The sequence below is a fragment of the Myxine glutinosa genome, chromosome 13 (genome assembly GCF_964187855.1).
Source record: "Myxine glutinosa chromosome 13, kmMyxGlut1.1, whole genome shotgun sequence".
NCBI lineage: Eukaryota > Metazoa > Chordata > Myxini > Myxiniformes > Myxinidae > Myxine > Myxine glutinosa.
Window position 1 is genome coordinate 60,432,056 of NC_136273.1, and position 25,169 is coordinate 60,457,224.

The 25,169-nt window shown below is 47.8% G+C and overlaps 2 protein-coding genes across 3 annotated transcripts in view; both read left to right on the top strand.

Annotated features, from left to right (window-relative positions):
- The first annotated feature begins 390 nt into the window (after positions 1-390).
- The window catches only part of DAW1 (dynein assembly factor with WD repeats 1), a 52,159-nt gene continuing 27,380 nt past the window's right edge, over positions 391-25,169 (top strand). The window contains exons 1-5 of one of the 2 annotated variants that reach the window (XM_068134484.2): positions 391-536; positions 18,846-18,918; positions 19,055-19,199; positions 19,405-19,463; positions 24,749-24,871. In XM_068134484.2, the coding sequence (XP_067990585.1) occupies positions 497-536; positions 18,846-18,918; positions 19,055-19,199; positions 19,405-19,463; positions 24,749-24,871 (440 nt within the window). In that variant the 5' untranslated portion in view covers positions 391-496. The remainder of the gene's footprint in view (positions 537-18,845; positions 18,919-19,054; positions 19,200-19,404; positions 19,464-24,748; positions 24,872-25,169) is intronic. The other variant, XM_068134485.2, reaches the window with a different exon arrangement.
- LOC137438373 (fibronectin type III domain-containing protein 3B) overlaps positions 8,850-25,169 on the top strand; it is a 320,604-nt gene continuing 304,284 nt past the window's right edge. Inside the window, exon 1 of the mRNA XM_078767595.1 lies at positions 8,850-8,953. The gene's annotated coding sequence lies outside the window, so the exon portion shown is untranslated. The remainder of the gene's footprint in view (positions 8,954-25,169) is intronic.

A 25,169-nucleotide genomic window follows, 5' to 3' on the forward strand; every position in this document is an offset into this window, starting at 1 on the left:
TAGTCGATCTCTATACTATCCATTTTAAATGCTGAGAGGAAAGCAAGGAAGCAGCACGTAACATTTATTAAAGGCTTTCGTATGACTCGCCTGCGGTTCCAACTGCGGACTTCCCACATTCAGAACTGACGCTCTAAAGACACCGAGTCTTTCCAGGAAACCCACATTTGCGGTCATCTGTTTATTACGTACGCACGCAATAAACGCCTCACTCCGAACATCCGGGTTATATTCCGAATGAGTAAATGTCGCCCTCTCGTGGCTTAAAGCAAATCTGTAAAATAACAATTTTTTTTCAAAAGCATGAAACCTTACAACAGTTAAGGGAGGGAACACAGGCAAACAGATAAATTTCCTCACGAAAATCCACCGTGAGCGGAAGTGACGATTGATTGAATCACGTGCTCTGTGAATAAATCAGGAACGGATAAATGTTTCGTAACGTCGTTGCTAAGCAACCTGTCGCCGCTGACACGCCAAGTTCTTCTCACTCGAGATGAGACTCAAACGTTTCTTGCTTCGTTATTACCCGCCAGGTAACATCATTATTTAGTCAAACATGTATATATATATATATATATATATATATATATATATATATATATATATATATATATATATATATATGTGTGTGTGTGTGTGTGTGTGTGTGTGTGTGTGTGTGTGTGTGTGTGTGTGTGTGTGTGTGTGTGTGTGTGTGTGTGTGTGTGTGTGTGTGTGTGTGTGTGGCTATTATGGACGGTATGTTTTCACCCCTTTCTGTTTGTCTGTGTGACTTTTTTTTTTCTTTTTTTTTTGTATACAAAATCGAGGCTCGTGAAAGAGCTAACATTTACTTCACAAACAAATCAACCAGACAAACAAAATACTTAAAAAGAGGGAGCGGGAGACAAGATGGGGAGAGAAGGGGAAGCACACAAACACAACATTTGAGAGCAGGGAGATGTGTGGGAGGGAGAGGGCTTGGAGGGAGGAGGCGTGGGGGGGGGGGGGGGGACAAGTATAAAACACAAGGACACCAAGGACTTCCAGGACAGAAGTTGGTATTTCAAAAAAGTGGAATTGGGGTGAAATTAGCGGGGGTAGAAAAGATCAAGGTTTTAAATGGGGGAGGATAAGAGATGGTGGTGAACAGCTGTTTTAAAGACCTGGAGGGAGGAGTGGGATTGAAGAGAATGAGGGAGTTTGTTCCAGAGGCGGGAGAAAAGAGGAATGAAGGAGTGAAGGTGAGCAGAGAGTCTAGATTTTGGCAGTTTGACCATAAGAGGGTTGCAGGCAGATCTTGTGCGACCTGTAGGAATATTTGCGGGACAGAGCCCAGAGAGAGCTGGGGGGGGGGGGGGCAAGGCCAGAGAGGAGTCGGTAGAAGACGGAAAGACCACCAACCTGCCTGCGGTGTGAGTGAGAGCAGTGGTGTAGTCTACGTGATACGCAGGTATACGCCGTATACCCACTAAGAAAGGTCCAGGATTTCCCTATACCTACTTTAAAATGCGCGAGGATACGTAACAACATCGTTTCGTGACAGAACTTTCACACTTTCATTCATAAAATGCGCTATATAAATATTTTATTGTGCAATGCACACCTCAGATGCCCGAGTACAACTACAAACATATTTGGAAAGCTTTGTAGACTACCAGGCTACCCACCCTCCCCTTCTTACCCCACCCCAAGCACACTGCCAGCAAACCAGGTGGAACAGGAGCTGGGCTGTCTGTTAGTGTTCCATCCTTTTTCCCGGGCTTGTGGACTAACACAGTGAACCCAGTATGGATACTTTCATGATGTTAAGTGCCTTTTCAACCTTTATTTGTTAACACATTCACATAACATCTAAGCTAAATAGCTCTTACCTGGCTGAGTCTTGTTGCTAAAAAATTGAAAATAAATTGATGTTGATAACACATAACCAGTCTTTCAGAATGCTCTCGATTACGTGTAGATGCATACTGTATGCATTAGTGAGTGCGGTGTGGTGGTGCTTATGGGGTGTCGCTTCAGGACGGGTGTCGCTCCGGGGCGCGTCGCTCTGGGACGGGTGACTATGAGGCTGGAAGGGAAAAATCACAGTATACCCACTACAAAAAACTAGACTACACCACTGAGTGAGAGGCCCTTGGAGTTCGCTTCATCGCGGGAGATTCCAATGATTCTGAAAGCTTTGGTTTCATCAGCGTGAAGCCGAGCTAGGTGTGAGGCAGGAGCACCGGCCCAGAGGGGAGAGCAGTATTCCATTGAGCTGCGGATGAAAGCCTTGTATGTGGTGAGGAGCTCATGCTCAGGTGTGCCGAGGAAGGACTTCGCACGACGGAGGATGCCCAGTCGGCGACTGGCTTTGGAGGCCAGATTTGAAATGTGGTTTTCCCAGGAAAGATCATTATGTGGAGACGTAGAGCGTCACGACTGGGCCAGTGTATCAGCGACTGAGTCTTGACAAACATCACATCAATTACTTGGTAGACAGGTTGGGTGTGTGGCCAGAACGAATTGACTTTATGCATTGACGTCACGAAGCACCTAACAACCAATCGCGACGCCATCTTAGAGGGCAAACGAAGGCCCTGACGACGCGTTCTTGTGTGAGTCAACTGCGATCGCAACTCATTGCGTCAACTAATTGCGTCAACTAATTGCGTCAAATAACTGCGTCAACTAATTGCACATGGTGAATGAATCATAAAAATTCTTTTTTGGTGAAGTAACAATGGATATAGTAATGTTTGAAATGTTTCTGTAGAAATTTATACACGACATATTTTCTGTGAACAATAAATGAAGCTGCACATGATATGTGTACACATGTTTTGAAGCTGACGCAACTGTGACAATAAAACTGCTGCAACTTTATGTTACTTGTCATTTTGTTTTGTTTCATGTGCGTATTTAACAATGTGTATCACCAATAAGGCCATAAAAGGCTGTTGATCCATAAAATAACACTTCCATGATAATCAGTCCATAGGAACTACTCCTGGACAAAGATTTACGAGAGCACACGCAACTTGTACGATTGTGTTCACAGTTGCTTCTGGCGATGTCCCATCATATATCAGTGTGATGGGAATGCGATTTTGGAGTACAGTATATTTTTGTTTCACCATTCCAATTACCCGTTCAACATGGATCCGAACACAAGAAAGTTCTCTGCTCCAGTCAACTTCTACTTTTTCAAGTTGCTTCTTTCCCTTGGTGAATGGGGGCACCTTCACCTCGGCCATCGCCATTCCACAGTATTCATCAACAAAAAAACCACGATCGGCAAGCACAAGATCCCCTGGCATCAGTTTATTCATGAGGTTGTAGCGACCCATGGGTCCCCCAAGCAAGACCAGCATCAGAATCTCCTTGCTCCAGCCGGTGACGTCACCGGCGGGGATCCGCGGCGCCAGAGTGGCTGGTCACGGGACCACCAAAGCGTGCCGTGCGTGCGGGTATAATCAGCTACACCTGTCGATCACGTGACCACCGAAGCACGCCTCGCTTGAGAGGCGTGGCTTTCGGTTTCGGTTTCTGGTTGTGCTTTATAAGGCAGCCCGATAAACGGGCTTTTCAGTGTTCCCGAGTTGGTTTTACGAATAAATATCTTCTCGGACGAGTTTGTGCCTTAGTGGGGCGGCTTAGCCCAAATATTCAAAAGAATTGTGCATTTTGTGATACAAGCACCAAATTTGGCACAAATGTACATTAATATGTTGCGAACATTTTCAGATATTGGGCCACTTGAAATTCCGTAATTTTTATTTTCAAATTTTTTCAAATTTCGTAATTTCAAATTTTTCGGGTGACACCGTCACAATTTCGGTCTTCGAGGCCGGCCGATAGGCAAAGTGTGACCGGAAGGGACGAGGTTCTCCTGACCACGTGGCCCTCGATCTGGGAAGCGAGAGGCGTTCCATTAGTGGACGCGCCCCTCACGCCCGACTTTTGGGCGGCCCCGGCAGGCCGTTTGTTTTGACGTTCCGTGACAGGCCCCGCACCCCCACCTCCGGGCCGACCGGAAGCTTGTGCTGAGTACATCATACCTGAACAACTCAGTGAGGCAGAACACAGCAGTGCACACCAGGGTGACCCCTTCAGTGCATAAACCAATTAACCTGTCCACTGCAGGGCATATAGAAATGAAGTTATTTTCTGCATATAATAATAATATAAGTTCAGTTCTATATAACAATTTCTGTTATCACCACTACCACTACAACTACCACTACTACAAGCTTTGTCTGGAATTTTGTGGACTAACAGACAAACAGACATACAGACAAGCTGGGATCAAAACATTACCTCCTTCCACCGGGAAGATAGACAATAATTTTGAGGGGTTAGACAACGGGATAAAAGAAGTGAAAAATGGGTTAATGGGGGTAGAAAATAGAATGGCTGCCCAGGAGAATCAGATAGAGGGAGTGAAAAATGGGTTAGAGGGGTTAGAAAACAGTATGGAAGGCAAATTGAGGTACATGAGGGACCAAGCGGAAAGGGAAGTTAAACAAATGGAGCAGCAGATAGAGGGGGTCAGAATGGGGGTAGAAACCAAACTGGATGCTCACAGGGAGGAAATGGAGCAGATGAGGGTGGCATCTGGGCAGGAGATGCAAGTGATGGGAGAGGAGATCAGAAGAGGAGTGAGTGAGGAGGTCGGAGGAGTGCGCGAGGAGGTGAGGCACTGTAAGGAGCGCATGGAGAAAGAGGTGAGAAAGGGGACTGTAAAGTTACAAGGGGGCATAGAGGACCTGACGCAGGAGGTGGAGCAGCTGACGGTGGGACAAACGGAGTTAGTGGAGCAGGTTCAAAGGAACACTGCGGTATTAGGAGGGTAAAAGCGACACAAAACGACATAAAAAACGACTTGATAGCGACAAAGAGGCAGTGTCAGACGGTACGTGAGGGACTGACAACGAGGTTGGACGAGGTGATAGAGGTAATGGAGACGAAGGACCGGCAGGTGAGGACGCACCTGGAAACGGTCAAGGTAGCCTTGGAGGACGAGCTTGAGGAGACGTACCGGGGAATGAAAGAGGTGAAGCAGAAACTAGAAGAAGTGGAAGAAGGGATGAGCGAAATTAAGAAGCGACGGAGAGGGGATAAGAAAGAGATAAAAGAGGAGATAAAAGAATTGGTCCAAAGTCTGTGTTTGGATCGTGATGATGTGCTCATTAACCGGATGAGGGATTCGCAGGTGATGGAGGAGAAGCGAAGAGGAAGAGGACCCGGTGTAAGTGGTGACCAATATGGTCGTGCGTATGATGCGCCAGGTGATTTAAGAGGCTTGGGGGTCGAGATAGACCCGGGTGTTCGTGAGAGGCCGTTGGTGAAGTGTGCGACAGGTCTGGTGTGCGAAAAAGGAGGTGTGCGAGAAAATCCGACTCTGGGGTGTGTGAGGAAAAAGTGCGTGCCAAGGAGTGAGGGTGTTGGCGAGAGTGAGTCGGTCGTAGCGCGTGTGCGAGGGAGCACATGGAAGCGCGGTGTGGTGAGTGTTACAGAGGGTGTGACGGGAGAGTGTGCGCGAGAAAGGTGTGTCACGGACAGGTGCCTGAGGAAAGAGTGCGCTGTCAAAGGCAAGGAAGAATGCACACCTGTGGGGAGTGTTACAGAGGGTGTAACGCAAGAGTGTGCGCGAGAAAGGTGTGTAACGGACAGGTGCCTGAGGAAAGAGTGCGCTGTCAAAGGCAAGGAAGAATGCACACCTGTGGGGAGTGTTACAGAGGGTGTAACGCAAGAGTGTGCGCGAGAAAGGTGTGTGACGGACAGGTGCATGAGGAAAGAGTGCGCTGTCAGAAGTAAGGAAGAGTGTCCACCTGTGGTGAGTGTTACAGAGGGTGTAACGGGAGAGTGTGCGCGAGAAAGGTGTGTGACGGACAGGTGCATGAGGAAAGAGTGCGCTGTCAGAAGTAAGGAAGAGTGTCCACCTGTGGTGAGTGTTACAGAGGGTGTAACGGGAGAGTGTGCGCGAGAAAGGTGTGTGACGGACAGGTGCATGGGGAAAGAGTGCGCTGTCAAAGGCAAGGAAGAATGCACACCTGTGGTGAGTGTTACAGAGGGTGTAACGGGAGAGTGTGCGCGAGAAAGGTGTGTGACGGACAGGTGCATGAGGAAAGAGTGCGCTGTCAAGAGTAAGGGTGAGTGCGCTGTCAATAATGGAGGTGCGAGTAGTGGGAGTGACAAGGAGCGTGAGTTAGTTGTGACAGGTGAGCGAGGATGTACACCTGGGATGGAAGGATGCACACCTGGAATGGTAGAGCGTGAGTGGGAATGCACGCTGGAATTGGTGGTGAGGCACGTGGTTGGGTGTGCGAATGAGGGCACACCTGTGATTGTCACAGAGGAGGTGACCGAGGAGGGGGTGCGAAGCGGTGTATTGGTGAGGTGTGCGAGCAACGAATGTGTGCCAAAGTGTTCGGTGGTCAGGTGTGTGACCAAGGCTGTGAGTGGAATGAGGGTACCTGGGTGTGTAAGGAAAGGTACGAGGAGCATGGGCACGGCTGGATGTGTGAGCAAGGAACGGGCTGCGGGATGTAAGCATGCAGGTGAAGCATCGACGTTAGACGGGGTAGAGTTTAGAACGACTTATAGCCGAGTCAGGCCCTCGGTGCGTGCTGGGCCTCGCTTTGAACGGCCGCGTCCGTGCTCCACTAGGCGGAGCTGGCAGCCCGATAGGAAGGGTCGTTATGGCGACCGCGTTGTGTTGAGACGTGCCGGCAGGTCGAGATCGGGACATTGGATGGCTCCACGCCGAGGTGATGCGTGGGATCTCGGCCCGGGTAAGCCCCCGTCCCTGCACCGAGTGCCGGACGCATCCAGCCGCTGGCACAGAACAACCAGCATCCATTGTTTGGCTTTACGAAGCCGGGCTTTGGACAGGAATTGGCGCACCGAGAGGTATTAGTGAGTCGACTGGGTGATGAGGTTAGTGTTTTGGACCCAAAATTAGAGAAAAGCAAAATTTGATGATTGGCAAAGGATTGGCAGAGTGATGATTGGTAATGGTACAGTGATTGGCAGATGATTGGCAAATTTTTAATTTGTTGCAATTTGATGTGCAAAATTGGTAGTGAGAGACCCCCGATGTGGTGGGATGGCAAATCCACCATCCTTCCCATGAGGGGGGCAAATGCGCAATAGCTTATGGGGTGTATGGCAGTGAAAACTAGCCCGGGTGGGTTAGGATATTGTGTGTAGGGATCTAGAGAAGATGACCTTAGGTAACGTTAAGGTTAGTTAGTGACTGATACCTGTAGTGGGGACGCAGGTAGATTAGTGTGGATGATAATGACGTGGGAGCGCAATAGTTTAAAGGGACGACTGGGAAGCGCAAGTTTCAGAAGGGAGTAGTTAGCTGAGATGATGCCGTGTGTGTGAGGATTGAACAGGTGTGATTGCACAGGTGTGCAACTGGACAGGTGTGTGGAGCAGTGTGTGAGTAGTGGGTGTTGTGGATCAGCGCGAATGCGCTTGGGGAGAGAAGGGTGCAGGTGGCACCAGGTGTGAGAGCACAGGTGTGCAAGTACAGGTGTGTGGAGAGAGCTGGAGTAAGTGGTACGGAGTGGTGTGCATGGTGCGAAGGTGTGGATGGGGGAAGAGTGGACCCCCTTTCACGAGTACCCGGGGCGGGTAGTGTAAGTGTTAGGTAGAGGGTACAGGTAAATTGTGGTTGGATATTGGCATCTGTGGTGCGGGTGACAGAATGGTACTTGGATGGGTGCATTAGTGTTGTGGAAATGGCTGGGCGTGTAGCCTGTTAGTGTGTGTAGTTGGTTGGGCACTCCACCACTGTGAGGATGTCGGCCAGGTGAGGCCGCAGGTGGGCTCTGGGAGCCGGTAGTTGTGAGTGGGTGCCTGAGGATCCCGGGTGTGGATCGGGCAGCCCAGTGCCAGAGAGGGCACGGAGTGGGGAGAGCGCCAGAGGGCCTTCCCCAGGTAGATAGGTTAGGATAAGGAGCAGGTAAGCTCGGAGGCAACTGCAGTGGTGGAGGGGTGCAGGTGGGTAGACCCACTGGGAGAGGTACACGCCACAGCCCAGAAATTGTACGAGGGCACCGGGAGATGAATCGGGGGAGTGAGACCCCAAATTGAAGAGCACCACAGTTTGGCCAATGGGAATTGGTTTTTAGAACCCATAGTGTAAGAGGGCCAATGGTTTGGCCGGAGGAAGACCCCGGGTAGTGTAAAGTTGTTAAAGTCATTTAGGAAATAGTTAGGATTGAAGAACCTGTCGCACCATACGCAGCCACTTACCTGTGGTGATGATGATGACTCCACACCTGTGTTTTCTTTGTTTTGTGCAGGAAATGAGAATTGCTGTTGGATTTGTGAGACGCATCACGACGTGGATGAGACATTGGGGTGATTCCATCTCTCCCTCCTTAGGAGGGACTGATGATGAATTGGTGATGGCAAATTTTGATGTGCAGTTGGAGATGGCAAATTTTGATGAGAGTTGAAAATGGCAAATTTGATTGGTTAGGAGGGAGAGAAGACGAATTTGGTTTATGGGAGGAACGGGGAAGACAGTAGGGATGTTTGTCGATTTGTAAAGTAGATGTTTATGGGTAGTGTTGTGTTTTGTGGATACAGTAAGGGGTAAGGGAGGGGCCATGTAGGTTACCTGGTGGGGGGGGGGGCGTACGATAGGAACGTACCTGTCTCACCTGGTTCCCATGTGCCCCCAGTGTGCATCACCTTACATTGCGTGCACTTTTGCGCCCTTACCACCTTACTCACTTGTCTGCTTCTTTTGTCTCCCACCTCCGAGGATCTGGCTTTGGGGTAGAGAGAGAGGAGAGAGGTGCTGGCTGCGCAGTTGTGGGCCTGCACTTTCGCTGTTTGCTGCCGGGATCGATACACCATATGGACCGCAATGTTTGTGGCCACCCACAATGGACCGCAGTTCGTTTGCGGCCAAGCACCACCCGGGGATGGACCTATGGGTCAACGTGGCACCTATGCCATACAGGTGAACCACTTTTAGTTAACACCAAGTGCACCACAAGAAGAGCAAGAGACACCTGCAGGGTTAGGGGTTGTCGAATTTATTTTTATTCCAATGAACAATGGTGACTGCACCGATTGGTGGTGGGGTGGTGCTGTTGATGCTCGGGAAGGGTGCTCTGCACGTTATTAAAGGCCGTCGGCCACAGAGCACTCGTGGGTTGGTGTATCGATGTTGGCATGCGCGCTCTCTCTATGCATAACATCTGCATGTGTCCCTCCAAAAACAGGTCCTGGATCGTAGTGTAAATAGCAGCGTAGTCTTGTAAATAATGCTCCCTACCGGCTGTATGTTTAGTTTGAGGATTCTTTCCGGATTCGGTTATCCTGTGGGTGTGTTTCTGTGAGGAGAAGGGTGCAACGTCGCAGGGGGACATATTTACTCATTTGTGAATATCTGTAAAACTGTCGCACTCAGGGTAGAGTTAATGGTAGAGGGAACTACATTGCGTGCCACACTAAAGTAGGTAAAAATTTATCGGGTCGGGACGCCCCGAGGGTAGAGAAGGGTGCAATGTTGCGAATATGGAATTTGGCCTCCATATCCGCTTGTAAATATTCCCCTATTTTCTCCAATACTCCCCAACTTTCCCCAATCCCCCATTCCCTAGTCCCATTGCATGTAAATAACAATCAGTAGAGCCGACCTTCCCCTTATTCCCCCATTAAATGTCGTGCCCAGGTCCACCGCACCACACGTAGACAACTTTCGGACATCTTCCTAGTTATTCTTATTCTATGTCAGTTAAGGCCTCGTCTCCATTAATTATGACTCTTCGTTGCACCAGAATGTGATTATATGGCATCAGTAGTGAGTTTAGGACCTTTCCCATACCTCCTTCCATCTTCTTCCCCAACAATTACAACAACAACAGAGGAGATGGCGGCGGAGCGGGGGAGGATGCGTCCTCCCACCGGCTCGATTAGCTCCAGACCATGCGCTCCACGGGGTTACCACGAAGGGGCTCCTTGTCAGCTCCTCGTCAAGGGCGGAGCCTGGTAAACCCCCCGCACGCACCCAATGAGAAGCAACGTGCCGATTCCACGAGGCGGAGCTAACGAGCCGAGGGCGTGTCACTCCCCGCCGGATATACGCGGCCCCGCGCCGGATGTGACGAGAGATGCGCACCCAGCTTGGAGAAGGAAAGCCACCTGCGAGCGCTGAGTCAGATGCGCCCCCAGCTTGAGCAGACAAGACGCCATCCGAGCGCTGCGACCTCCCCGCATCTCTGGACCGGACCGAGTCGATTCTGACCTTTGAGCCCAGGTGCACCTGGAGCCATCGCTACCTGCCTTTCCTTGCCATCAATCCCCGTGTGAGTCAGCATTTTGTCCCGTTTATCTGTCGTCTGTTGGGAATAATATAAGATTGTGTCTAAGTGCTTGTCTTTCTATGCTGTCCCTCTTGTAGTTGTAATCTAACCTTCCGCCTTAATATAACCTCCTCCGGAGGTCTTGAGAACTGAACCCCTGGTGTCGTATTGTGTTATTGTAATCCAGCCGGGTGTCTTCTTTTTCTTATTGAGCCAGCATAGCGCGACTAGTCAACGTTCGGGCACAATCGGGTAACTTGTGCAGACGTGGTCATACCATAAAACCGCTCGGTAAATAACATCCAAGCCACGTCTGTAACAATATTAATGTACATTTGTGCCAAATTTGGTGCTTGTATCACAAAATGCACAATTCTTTTGAATATTTGGGCTAAGCCGCCCCACTATATCGGCCGGCCTCGAAGACCGAAATTGTGACGGTGTCACCCGAAAAATTTGAAATTACGAAATTTGAAAAAATTTGAAAATAAAAATTACGGAATTTCAAGTGGCCCAATATCTGAAAATGTTCGCAACATATTAATGTACATTTGTGCCAAATTTGGTGCTTGTATCACAAAATGCACAACAGGTTTGCTATGCTGCTACACTACCTTGCCATCCTTTTGTCCGTATTCTGCTGGAGCCCGGACTCCTTCACTGTTGACCCCGAATTTGAACACGCAACCCCGACTGCCCCCGCACGGATGCGGGGGCTGCGAACGGACACGGCAAGCACACCCTAGCCAGGGAAGCCACCTAAGCTGGTGACGCCGGCTTCTCCCGCACGGCTTCGAGCGCAGTTTCGAACGCGGTTTCGAAATGCCGGAGTTTCGGAAACGACGACGGCCATGACTATGAGGTTTGCGCACCGCGCTCGGCTCCTCCTCTACGACCGGAGGGGCGAAGCTATTCCAAGACCCTCCGAAGGCACGGCTGCTTCGTCACCTTCGTGCGCACTGACGTCGGCAGCACGGCTGCTTCATCACCTTCGCGCGCACTGACGTTGGCAGAACGGCTGCTTCGTCATCTTCGCGCGCACTGACGTTCACGGCACGCCCGCTTCGTCACCCTCGCGCACCTACAGCTACAACCGCAACTACTTCTCCGACCCTGCAACCTCGGGAAGCCCGCGAGGATCCTCGGCAGCCTCCCCCGAGGCCTGGACCAGCCCCTCGGTTGGCTCACCCGCTTTTCGCGTGCACCGCTCGAGCCTTCTCGGCACTGCCCCCGCGCACTGCAACCTCGGGAGGCCCGCGAGGAACCTCGGCAGCCTCCCCCGAGGACTTGCCCGGCCCCTCGGCAGCCTCCCCCGAGGACTTGCCCGGCCCCTCGGCCGCCCCCCGTCCTGCACCCCTGTCCGACCACCCACCACCACACCGGACCCCCCCTGCCTGCACCCCCTGTCCGACCACCCGCCACCACACCGGACCCCCCCCCCCCCCCCCCGCGACTGGCCAGGGGTCGTTTCGGTCGGGTCATCCGGACCCCCCTCAGGTTGACCTCCCTGGACCAAGTCCATTCTGGGGGGGTGTGTGTAGCGACCCATGGGTCCCCCAAGCAAGACCAGCATCAGAATCTCCTTGCTCCAGCCGGTGACATCACCGGCGGGGATCCGCGGCGCCAGAGTGGCTGGTCACGTGACCACCAAAGCGTGCCGCGCGTGCGGGTATAATCAGCTACACCTGTCGATCACGTGACCACCGAAGCACGCCTCGCTTGAGAGGCGTGGCTTTCGGTTTCGGTTTCTGGTTGTGCTTTATAATGCAGCCCGATAAACGGGCTTTTCAGTGTTCCCGAGTTGGTTTTACGAATAAATATCTTCTCGGCCGAGTTTGTGCCTTGCCATCCTTTTGTCCGTATTCTGTTGGAGCCCGGACTCCTTCAAGGTCACTGTTTTCCGTTATCTCAGTGTCTGTTGCCCTTCCTCCCCAACACTTGCTGAGGAAGCATATTGAGCCCTGTGGTGTTATACCAATTAGAAACTTTACAGTTGACTGGTGCTTGTAGTTGCTCCACACTTGTGCCCTTGCCAGTAAATCGGACGGCTGCTCCATAAACACTTCAGTGCAGTCAATAATAACTGCACATTTCCTGAAAAATTTCCTGAACGATGACGGCACACTGAGACGTAGAGCGTCACGACTGGGCCAGTGTATCAGCGACTGAGTCTTTACAAATCATTACATCAAGAACGCGGTGGAAGTTTCGTGAAGCAGTTGACTGGCTGACTCCGAATCTGTAAGCTCGGTCCTCGTCAAAAATGTTCAATCGCAACTTCATGAGGAACATTCGCACTTGAGCAAACTTTGTGAGTTTTTTACACGTTGGGAGAGCACGTGATGTAAACGTGAAGAGTGGCAAAAAAATTGCCCAACAAGGAATTCCCGTGTAAAATCGGAGTTTTCCATCGTTGTTCTGAAAGTGTTCTTCCTGCAGACCTGTTGCTCTTACCTTTTCTTCCAGGTCACACACTTGAGTTCTGAGGGCAATATTGTCCTTCTGTAATTCCTCCACGTTTTTTTCCAGTGCACAAATGTCTCTGAAAGACAGTTCCGTTTGGGTTTCAGTCCCTCCAACAGGTGGAATCTGCTCATGAATGGGGCACTGCTCAGGATTTGCATTGTGTAGTTCGAGCAGTATGGCTTGCCCTCTGAGAGGGGGCGCTTCCATTTCTAAGGGTGTGTGACGTCATATTCATAAGGTTTTGATTCTATTGATTCGATTTTGGCGAAGGTGTGGGGAAGAGAGAGGGTAAGGGAAAGAGAGTGGAGTGAGAAAGGAGCGGGGGGTTGAGGGGTGGGGAGGGGGAGGGAGATTGAAGCCTCACCACATGTCGCTATACTGTGCACTCCTGGAGAGAGGGGTGGTCCGAGGAGGGAAATGGGAGAGGGGGGAGGGGGAAGGGGAGAGAGAGAAGAGATGAGAAAAGAGAAGAGAAGAGAGGGGTGGGGGCCTGCTTTCAATTCTTACCAAACCGTTTTCCGTCGCCTCCAACTTGCCATGTATGCATTGTTTAATCCGAGGTGTGAATACAATGGGGCTGGCACTGCAGGCCTCTCTCAAAATACTGCCCGTCGCTTTGCTGAATATGGAGGAGGAGGGATCTTCTTCATCTTCTTTTTAAGTTCTGGGGTGTTTTCAGAGCCGCGAGGCTCTAGATACGCCATGCGCTCAGACATGACAGCGGTGAACAAAGGAGCCTTTAGAGTTGAGGTAATCTATCGCTTAGTTTCTCTGCAATGCTTTCGGCAGTTGAAGAATAAATGATCAGAAGCAGACTTTCTTCGTAATGCTTTTTGGCTTGAATAAAAAGTTTCTCGTTGAGTTTGAAGAAAATCTGGGTGGTGTATGTTGCCAAAAACAATTTTTTATTTTTTACATCGATGTTTTGGCAATCTCATAAGTTGCTGAGTTTCACTGTCATGCTTTTAAGAAGAAGAAGAAGAAGTGCTAATGCTTTGTTTCCGCTGTTTCTCTGTATTCTTTCTTTACAATCACAATAATGTAATTATGACAAATGGGAATAAAGTTGAAGCATTTTGCAACTTGAAAAAACACCCTATCATATGGAGGTGTTAATTTAGATGACAGTACAGAAGGAGGAGAACAGCCTTGCTTACATAAATAAACTTGGTAATAAAAATTGCTAATGTTAAATGTTTCAGATTTCACTCCAGATTTCGATACTTATTTAGTCTACAGGATCCGCTCCTCAAATCTGAATCCACATTTTGATTATTAATTAGTCCATGAGAGTAGATAGTGTTTCCAAGCCAAAGCACGTTTCAATAGTCCGATACAAAATGGTGGCCTCAGAACCCAGCGATGTCTTAGAAGACCGAACAATATGGCGGACCACCATTTTGGTAAGGCTTATTTTGATTTTTTTGTTATGCTTACCCCGTTAATTATCTTCAAAAAATGTGTTTTAACGCAATGAAACATCCTGTTTTCAATCTTACACTACCTTGGAGGTAAATATGTATGCATGCAAATTTCAGGGCCTTGATGTTTCATGGTTTTGGTGTTATGGAGAAGACACACACACACTGACACACACACACACACTGACTATTATTATTATTATTATTATTATTATTATTATTATTATTATTATTATTATTATTATTATTATTATTATTATTATTATTATTATTATTATTATTATTATTATTATTAGCCTGGTGTTGGCTTAGTGGTTAGGGTGCTGGCTTGGGATCCTAGGATACTGGGTTTGAATCCTGGTTGATCACTGAATTAACACCAGAGGGGGGTTTACTCAGCCTGTCATCCTTCCGAGGTCGGCAAATTGAGTACCAGTTCACTGGTAATTCCCTGTGTGTCACAAAAGGTGACTAACAAGGTATATATATATATATATTTTTTGTTGTATACAAGATCGAGGCTCGTGAAAGAGCTAAAGAAGGTTGGTGGCAGGAAGGGCATCCGGCTATAAAACATTGCTACAAAAAGAGGACCATGGTGCCCGAAAAAGGCCAACCAAACCCCTGCTCTGTGGGGAACAATGGCCTCCAAAGGAGGTTCATTATTATTATTATTATTATTATTATTATTATTATTATTATTATAGATTTAAAATTCTAAATTAAACCGCTTCCTTTGGGACCGTGATTCCCAACCTGGGGGCCATGGTGTATTTCTCGGGGGGCCATGGGTAATTTGAACCATACTAAAAATTAAATATTGTTTTGTTTTTTTTAGATATTGTTTTGACTTTGATATTGTTTTGTTTTTTTCCTATTGCAGATTTGACGTTATGGCTCCTGGGAGTAAAAAAAGAAAGTATCTTGACGAATACATAAAGCTTGGATTCACGTCCATTACCATGTCTGGCCAAGAGAAACCACAATGTGTGCTGTGTCACAAGGTTTTGAGTACTGAATCCATGAGGTCATCCAAGTTGAAGTTGCACCTCGAGACTAATCACGCACAACATGCAAAGCAGGATCCCGAATTTTTCAAGCGGCATGAAAGAAATTTAAAGCGACAGAAGTTGGATGAGGGAGGAGCTTTTCAACAACAAAATGTAGCAACTCTCCAGGCTTCTTATGAAGTTTCTCTTGAAATTGCAAAGAAGAAAAAACCCCACTCGATTGGGGAGACACTCATCAAGCCTTGTACCCCCCTCATTGTCGAACGGGTTCTCGGCAAGGCAGAGGCTCACAAAGTTGAACAGGTGTCTTTATCGAATAACACAGTGCAGCGTCGTATCCGTGACATGTCGGAAGATGTGAAACAACAGATCATCAATGAGATTAAGGCGGCGCCTTTCGGCTTGTTTTCTTTTAAACTTGATGAATCGACCGATGTTAGTTCCTGCGCCCATCTACTGGCATTCGTTCGCTATGTCAAGGGAGATGATATCAAGGAAGAATTGTTGTTCTGCAGTGCCCTGGAAACAACGACAAAAGCGAACGATGTCATTGAAAAAATGAAGTTATTCTTCGATGCGGGAGGAATTCAGTGGGAGAATGTATGCGGTGTCTGTACTGACGGTGCTCCTGCCATGCTTGGTTCCAAATCCGGATTCCAAGCAAAAGTGAAGATGCTGGCACCACAAGCGAAAGGAACCCACTGTATGATTCATCGCTACGCCCTGGCTTGTAAGACTCTCCCTCTCTCATTGAAGAAAGTTCTTGAAGTCGTAATCAAGATTGTTAACTACATCAAGGCAGGGGTTCTCAACACCCGGATGTTCAAGGAGCTGTGCAAAGACATGAACGCGGAACATGAAACGTTGCTGTACTATACTGCTGTACGCTGGCTTTCGAAATGGAACCGGAATGTTCTGAACCGCGTCTTTGAACTTCGTGCGGAGGTCAAACATGTCTTGAATCTTCAAGGGAAACATGACCTCCTGCAGCATTACGACGAAGAATTGTGGAACGAACGACTTGCTTATCTTGCTGACATTTTCGAGCAGCAGAACCAGCTGAACCTCAAGCTCCAAGGAAGAGCGACTAATATTATTCTTTTCCACGATCATCTCAGAGGATTTGTTGCCAAGCTCCAAAACTGGCGCAGGAAAGTGAACACAGGAAACATTGCTATGTTCAAAAGAATGTCTGAATTGCAAGACAGCATGGGAAAAGAGCTTAATCCCGTACTGAAAAATGACATTCTTGAGCATCTGCAGTCACTGGAACTAGAATTTCACAAGTATTTTCCTGATTTAGACGACAATGAGGCAAAAATTGTGAGGAATCCTTTTTCCGTCAACCTTTGCGTGGAAAGCATGCTGGAGGCAATGCAAGATGAATTCCTGGATCTCCGAAACGATTCATTTGCCAAATACACATTCGAAGAGAAGAGCTTGATGGAGTTTTGGGTGGGAATGGGTCGCTACCCTAATATCAGCCAGATAGCTATCCGGGTGCTTCTGCCATTCTCGTCTACCTATCTCTGCGAAGCGGGGTTTTCCATGCTGTTGAATATCAAATCGAAACAGCGTAATCGGCTCCACGTGGAAGAAGACCTCTGCTGTGCCCTGACTGTGACTCAACCACGGATACCCCAATTGGTAGCTAAAATGCAATTTCAACCATCCCACTGAGTTTTTCATTCACCTTTACGGCGCATGCACCGCGTCCCTAGTTTTGGTTACCTGAGTTGTTGTCGAATTGAGTTTATTTTTGTGAGATTATAACACATTGCGTCAAATACAGACACAACAGAGGTTTTTAGTTTTCACATATTCTTGACTTGGAACCTTTTCATACTGTTTTCATGTTTGACAGTTCTATTTTATGCTGTCCATAGTGTTGCTACTGATAATATTAAAATCTCATATCAAACATGCATCATTCGAGCGACGTTGCTTTGTTTGCTTCTTCCAAAAACGACGTATTTGGGAGCCAGTAAGGAACAGAAAAAAAACTATGGAACTAAATGTTCATGTTGGCTACTTGGAATTCCCCATTTTCTGTGTAATAATTTACCAATTCTCATACAAACAAAATAGCCAATTAAAAGAAAAAAACACCTCTCAGAATGCACCACAGAGCATCGAGAAATCAAATTTTTTCTGGGGGGCATGCCCCCAGACACCTAGCCTGCTTACACGCGCTCCGCTGCTTGAACCTCGCGAAAGGTAGAGGGGTGCTGGGGATGTGCCTTCGGAGCCAAGGAGGCCATAACACAAAAAAGGTTGGGAACCACTGGTTTAAAGGGTATGCAAGTTTGGAAGGGTGAAGGGATCGAAAGGTGTCTAAATTATTTTGGGTGTTCGTGGTCTTTTAAGTCTTTTGGGTCTTTGTGGTCTTTTGGGTCTTTGTGGTCTTTTAGGTAATTTGGGTCTTCAGTGTCTTTTGAGATTTTAAGGGTCTTCATGGTCTTTTGGGTCTTTTGGGTCTGCAGGGTGTTTTGGGTCTTTGGGGTATTTTTTGGTCCTTTTGTGTATTTTATATCTTCGAGGTATTTGGGGTCTTTTGTGTCTTTGCGTTATTTTGGGTCCTCTGTGTCTCTTGGGTCTTTGAGGTCTTGTGGTCTTTAAGGGCCTTCGGCATATTTTGGGTCTGCAGGGTGTGTTGGATCTTCGGGGTATTTTGGATCTTTGGGGACTTTTGGGTCTTCGAGGTCTTTTGGGTCCTCTGGGTCTTTAATGGTCTTTGAGATATTTTGGGTCTTTGGGGTCTTTTGGGTTGTTTGAGTGTTTGGGGTCTTTTGAGTCCTCTGCATCTTTAAGATCTTTTTTGGTCTTTGGGGTTTTTGGTTTATTTTGGGTCCTCTGGGTCTTTTGAGTCTTTAATGGTCTTTGTTGTCTTAAGGGTCTTGGGGGACTTAAAGCGTCTTCAAAGGTCTAAGGGATCTCAGCAGTTGAAACGTATATTCCAACAATATGTAAATAATAGACGTACATTATTAGTAGACAGGATGCAACCGGCATTCAAACAGTAGGTTTGTAATAATAGACATGTAATCATATGGCTTCACGGACAGACGGACGGATGGATGGATGGACGGATGGATGGACGGCCGGATGGATGGCTTCACGGACCGTGTTTTTCGGTTTTACATGTATAGATAAGGTCCTCATGATTCACCACAGGTATGCGCAAGCATTTACCGCCAATAATTGAACAGAGCCTCGAGAGTTAAAGCCTGTTTCGGTCCATCCATCCAGGGGTTGTGTTAACCGTTGGTGAATGTGACAATATGTGTGTATATATAATATTAGCCCCATTAACAGATTAACTGATATTAATTTAATGTAAAATGAGTGATTGGTTAGAAACTAAACAGAAAATGACCTACAAGTTACAATGTTTGTATTTCCTGTGGCGGGGGCGGGGGGGGGGGCTGGGGGGAGGAAACCTTTTCATTCTCCCTCACAGCTATCAAGTTTAACATAATTTATGGGCTTAACTGCACAAAAAGGATAACCTAGAGGCATTAAGGCAGCAAGTGAAACCTTTGACCAGTTGGAGCAGTGCATAGATTGTTTGATGTCTTCAGGTATTGCCCTCGCAAGTGAAACCTTTGACCAGTTGGAGCAGTGCATAGATTGTTTGATGTCTTCAGGTATTGCCTTCGAGTACGAGCAAGGAGGAAAGTTGAAAACCCGCTGTGTGGACCTGCTCGATCTTGGACCCCAGTGAGTATGGACATTCTGCCCTGCTCTCAGGTATCATGATACAGCCATCACTTCTGTGGTCAGGAAGGTTGAGGTGTTAATTCATGATCACTCCACTACCTGCCTGGTCATGTCTCACTGTGTCTGATGTGAGCAGGTCGGATGTGGAGCGGGTGGTTCACAAGATACAGGAGGTCGAACCACTGGTTACGCCATCCAGACTCGACAGTGTCCGCTCGATTGTCCACCGACTTCAAGAAAAACAAACCAAAGGGCCATGGAATAAAGTCCAGCTCCAAAAGGTGAACAAATTGTTATTTTAAGTTTTGGTTAAACAAACTTTTAAAAACCGTTGTGTCTCTAAAATATCGGGATAATTAAGGAGTTACCCTCTGATTATGATTACCTAATTATTACAGCCATTGGTTGGACCAGCTCGACATTTACAATATGTTGTGTGCTGTCAGTTTAAACTGATTTGTTCTTCCCATTCCACTTCTCCTTCAGGTGCTGCCAGTTCACCGTTTGCCCCTCACTAATGTCGAGTTTGATAAGCCAGGTGCACGGTAAGAGCAACTTGTCGCCGTCTGTAAAAATGTCACCCCCTTGGGTTGGTTTTACTGTATTTAACATTGCCATATTCGCCCGTCGCTCACGATGCTGTGAACACGGGTTCAAATTCCATTCACTGTATATCTGTCCACATTGCCGACTAATATCCTTGCAAGTTGAGCAAAAGTACACGGATGTCTCTGAATGTCCTTGTCCGGCACGTGATTTAGATACAATCTCCTCGATGATTCTCGGCCCTAAGCTGTCTAGCCTGGGTTCAAATCCCCACGCAGATGTAAACTGTCATCTCGGTGTTTCACAGGCAGGGTGATTCATCAATATGTGTGCCGTCACTCAGATGAACATTAAGCCGGGTGTCTTGTCAGCCGGCATTAGTTCATACAGGTTAAAGACCCCACAGTGTCCTTCGTGAAGAGTAGGCGAGCTGTCGTTGGCACCATGAACAAATTACAAATTCCTGCCTTGAATTGCTGAACCAGAATGGGAACCTAACTCGGATTGTAGCCTCGTAACTACTTTGGCAGCACCAAGTAGCCTCTGCATAGAGATGATGATGATGAACATTGTTTGTTGGGGTCTAATTAACACGTGTCCCCATCTACTGTCAGTCAACATGTATAGAATAACCCCAGTCCCTCTGTTCTTCTCTCTTTCATGAGCCTCTACCTTTTAGCAGACTAGTGGCCCCGTTGGTCCATTGGTCCAAATTTTCATTAGTCTAATCAATGAGGGAACTCATCGATCAGTTTGGTGTATCACATTACCTCCCCTTTGTAAAGCCCTGTACTGCTGTACCAAAGCGGTTATTGCTGTCTCTTTATTTGCTGTCCGTGTATGTGTTTGGGCCATGGCAGGGATTATACGTTCATTATTATTATTGGTATGTCGGTTGGGTAGGGGATATATAGATCCAGGTAGATCTGCATAGGTATCATGCTTCGGCTGTCGTGATAGCAAACCTCACCTGTAATAAGTTCTGTTTAGGCGGTTTGTTCGGAATAAGGTGTATCTTCATCCCCATTACGAGGAATGGGGCATAAATAGTTCTAGGGCATAAGGATAAGATTTCCCGGTGTGTCGTAACCTCTGTGATCATTCCGGTGTCCCTTATGGCAACGCACTCATATACATTAGCTGGGCCCATTAGCGCATACACACTAATTAACTTCCCTCTCATAATAAAACCTGACTGGACGAACAGACCGGACGCGGTCACGCACGACCCCGGCATGGCAGGCAGACAACGGACAGGCAGGCTGAGGCCACGCCCACCTCGCGATTGATTGACACCAAGGGTTTGAAGGGCAGATGACATCACTGGAAGGGAGGGCCAATCGGCATGCAGCTGAAGCCCAGGGACAATAAGGAGCCAGCTGATTGGCCAAGTTTGATCAATAAAAGTGGAGAGAAGCCGACATTTTCTCTCTCTGATACTGGATGCGATAGCAAATGCTCGAGACCGACATTTGCTCTCTCTTTTCTTGTTCTGGATCCCATAGCGAGCGGTCGCATTTTGCCTCTGTCAGCATCGACGTCCCTCTCCTTCCTGTCTCGTTGTTGGATACTCTCTCTCTCGCTTGGCCCTCGCATATTCCTCTGCCATCGACTCTCCCCGCTTCGTGTCGGACGTTGGCGAGCGACGGTGTGCGGGACGTGACCTGTTGTTGCGAACCGAGGAGAGACTGCGTGCGGGGTGTTTGTAAAACGGCAGAGCCCCTAGAATGAAGAGCCGCGGTTTCCGTGCCGCGTTCGTGAGGAAGGGCACTGTTGGAGAGCGGGCTGCACACTCGTTCGCCTCGCGCGGGAGGCCTTCTTCGTGGCCGAGCAAGCAAGGGCACGTCGGGGCCTGGTTCATGCCAGCGACCGAGCAGTTCGCGCTAACCGGAGCTGTGTTCGGACGACATGCTGGGACCCGACGATTCCTCATGCACAAAGATAAGCCAGCACAAACGCAAACACAATGGTTCTTTTTGATATATCTTCCTTTGTTTGTAGATGTGTCTGGTGTGTGGGATCCCATCTTTGAACATTTAGCGATATCGTCGCGCTTCCTTGTCCCAATAGTTCTTGTAAATAAACCTTTTTATTATTTTCCCTTTCTATTCGAAGCCGTGTTCGGTTTGAATTATTTCCCTCAGGTTGAAGACGCGCGTGGACCATGAGGTAAATCTCGCCGCTTCTTCTTACTCTTTCCTCCTTCCCCCTGCACGTGTATAGCAATTCTGCCATTGATCTTCACTTCGGAGTTAAAGCTCGCTTTGGCCATCCGCGATTTCCCCGGTCTTAACCGAGGGGAAATCGCACGACATTATTATAGCCAAATGATACGACTATTATTGTTAATATTGTTGCGCAAATCCCTCGGTTAATACTAGGGCTCGCGGATGACCGAACGGCTTTACTTGGGGCGACGATAAATTACGGATTCGGCTATAATAGCGCGGGAGGAAGAATGAAGAGGAAGAAGCGGCAAGCGCATCACCTACGCCGCCCTCATCCCCCAGTCCAAACAACTGCAGCCCACAGTGCCCACCCACACTTGACCATGCCAAGATCCAGTCGACAGCCATGCTCCACCAGGAGACTCACCCAGAAGACATGGTCCACCCACCTCGGACACACACAGCACCACGTTGACACCCAGACCACCCCACTCCATCCCCATGATCCTGCGTCCCAAATATTGGCACAGTCGTCCCCGTAACCAGTTGAAGGCTGTGTCCTTCTACCCTATCAATTTTATCCCAGCCTCCAACACTTTGGTCTAACACACCTGGATCAATAATGGTGTCTCTGCTGTCAGTGACCACCACGACATTTCAAAATTCACCGTTAAATTTGCATTTCCCCTCAGATTACCCATGCCAAACATTTTTCACATTTCACTAATCTCACCAAAGAAGGATGCTTTGCCATACACATGCCAGCCGATCATGGCCCATATGATTCATTCATCAAAACGTTACACATTCCTGATTCATCAAACCCATGGCTCTCTTGCCAAACCGAGAGTCCACAAATCATAACGAGACATCTGTGGAAGATCATTCTCACCATCATGTTCCACAGATGCCCCAAAGGTTGTCCGGTGGGCTATCTCATTCCTGTCCATGCGGTTCGACCCGCGTCCATAGAGCAGCACAGCATGGCAGGTCACCACATGCTGGCTGTCCCAGAGTATCAGGGAGAGGGTGCCATGCCGCATGCCCAGGCGGTCACCACATCAGGCCCAAGTTGGCCATCCGCGATGCCACCACCAAAGCACGACCCACAACACCTCCCCCTAGTGGTCCTCAATATATGCCATCCCAGGCTTGAGAAACCACCTCGGACCCCCTGGAGGTCTTAACCCCCAACAGGGTCCGGTGACCCTGCTAGCCCGAGCCACACTCCCGGGAGGCGCCCCGATTGACAAGGGACGCCACACTCCACCAGACCCACGTGGGGCCCAGGTCATACCACGACACCCATGGCTGGACCCCATGTCCAAATCTCGCCAGCCCAGCCCCCCAGCTGGCTGGCATACCCAATTTTTTAAAGGGGCAACTTTTCCCTGAGGCCATCCCCAATGACCTCTCCTGGTCCACATTCCACAGCCCGGGGACCAACTCACTCCATGGCTGCTCCAAATCCAATTCCCATCTCAATTTAACTTGATTTTTACTTTAAAAAATTTTGGCCCCAGGTGTCCAACAACCACAGCTACAGGTAACAACCCCTACCACAGGTTGGGTTCTGCCCCTCCCCGCAGCTGTTCCAAATTCCCTACGGGGACCAAATCTTCAGAGGCTCTATCTCCCGACTCATCTCCGTCCGAATCCAGCTCGGAGCCAACACACTCCCCCAACTGGGTATTCAATTTCGGAGCATCCGTTACCAAATTGTAGTGCATGGTGAGGGTCCCCTCGGTCACCTCAACCGCCTCCTCGGACCGACTCACCTCCTCCCCCAAACTCCTTTGGGACTGGTCAAACCCTACCTCCATGGGACTGTCCCAGGTCCCCAGCCACTGTCACATCATGTACATCATGATATTTCATGTAAGTATTCAACTTTTCAGCCCGCTCTCCAACAGTGCCCTTACATGTACAACTTACATGTAAGTATGCCTGGTGGGCCACTCAGTTTCCACCAGACATAGTGCTTTACATTCAGACCATTTACATTGAATTCAGCATTCAATTTTCGTCTCATGAGACCACAGAATATTTTGCCTCATACTCAGATTCTTTCACTTGCCTTTTTGCAAACTCCAGGTGCATTGTCATGTACCTTTTTCTCAGGAGTGGCTTCCATCTGGCCACTTTCCCATAAAGCCTGGATTTGTGAAGTGCTGCAGAGACTACTGTTCTTCCGGCAGGTTCTCCCATCTCGGCCAAGGAACTCCGTAGTATTGTTAGAGTGGTCATTGGGTTCTTGGTCAGCTCTAGGAAAAGTCTGGGTAGTTCCTTATTCTTTCCATTTCCTAATGATGGAGCACATTGTGATCTTGGGAACTTTCAACACTCTAGAAATTGTTTTATACCTTCCCCAGATCTATGCCTCCTCACAATTCTATCTCGGAGTTCTACTGACACTTCCTTGGACTTCAAGTTAGAGTTTCTGCTCTGACATGCACTGTTAACTGTGGGACCTTATACAGAAAGGTGTGTTTCTTTCTAAATTATGTACAATCAATTGAATTGCCCACAGGTGGACTCCAATCATGTTGTAGAGACAATTCAAGGATGATAAAAAATAAATTGGATGCAACTGAGCTCAATTTGGAGTGTCACAGCAAAGGGGTTGAATACTTATTCATTCGAGACATTTTAGCTTTTATTTTTAATTATTCTATTGTAAATCATTCGTTTTATTGTAAATTTAATATTTTTATTTATTATTGTAAAATTTCGAAAAAAAAATTCCACTTTGACATTATGATGGGGGTATTGTGCGCAGATCAGTGACAAAAACAATCTCATGTTAATCAATTTTAAATTGAGGCTGTATCACAACAAAATATGAAACAGTAACGGGTGTGAATACTTTCTGAAGGCACTGTATATACGCCGTACGTGCGCACACACATATATATATATATATATATACACACACATACACACACACACACACACACACACACGGAGGTGGATACTTTGACACCTGGGATGTCTTCGTTCCACATTCTGAAACCCGCATATGGAGATAACAACGAATGACACACAATTCGTGCATTTATAGTGGAATAAAAATGTAAAATGTCTCTTTCTAACCGTTTATCTTCCATAATGAGCAGATTCCTCACAGGGAGCTACGATCGCACATGCAAAGTTTGGTCAACATCACGAGGAGAAGAAGAGCTGTCGCTGGAAGGCCATCAGAATGTTGTATATGCTGTTGCGTTCAACAATCCATACAGGTGGGACGCTGGATGAGCTTTGCTCATGTTGAACCTGTCCAAAAGCTCTCTCCTATGAAATACCATCTCGTAAAAAATAGCCCGTAGGGGACTTACGGTTATTTTCCCAATGTTTTTGAGAATATTTTAAAATAAATTACCTGAATTTGAGGCGAAACCCCCCTTTTCAACCTTTTATAGGAGCAGATGTGGATGCGGAGCACAACCCTATAAGGCCTTAATGTTCTTCATTTTTTTTGGATACAGAATCGAGGCTCGTGTAAGAGTTAACGTATTGAACATGAAAACATACACAGAC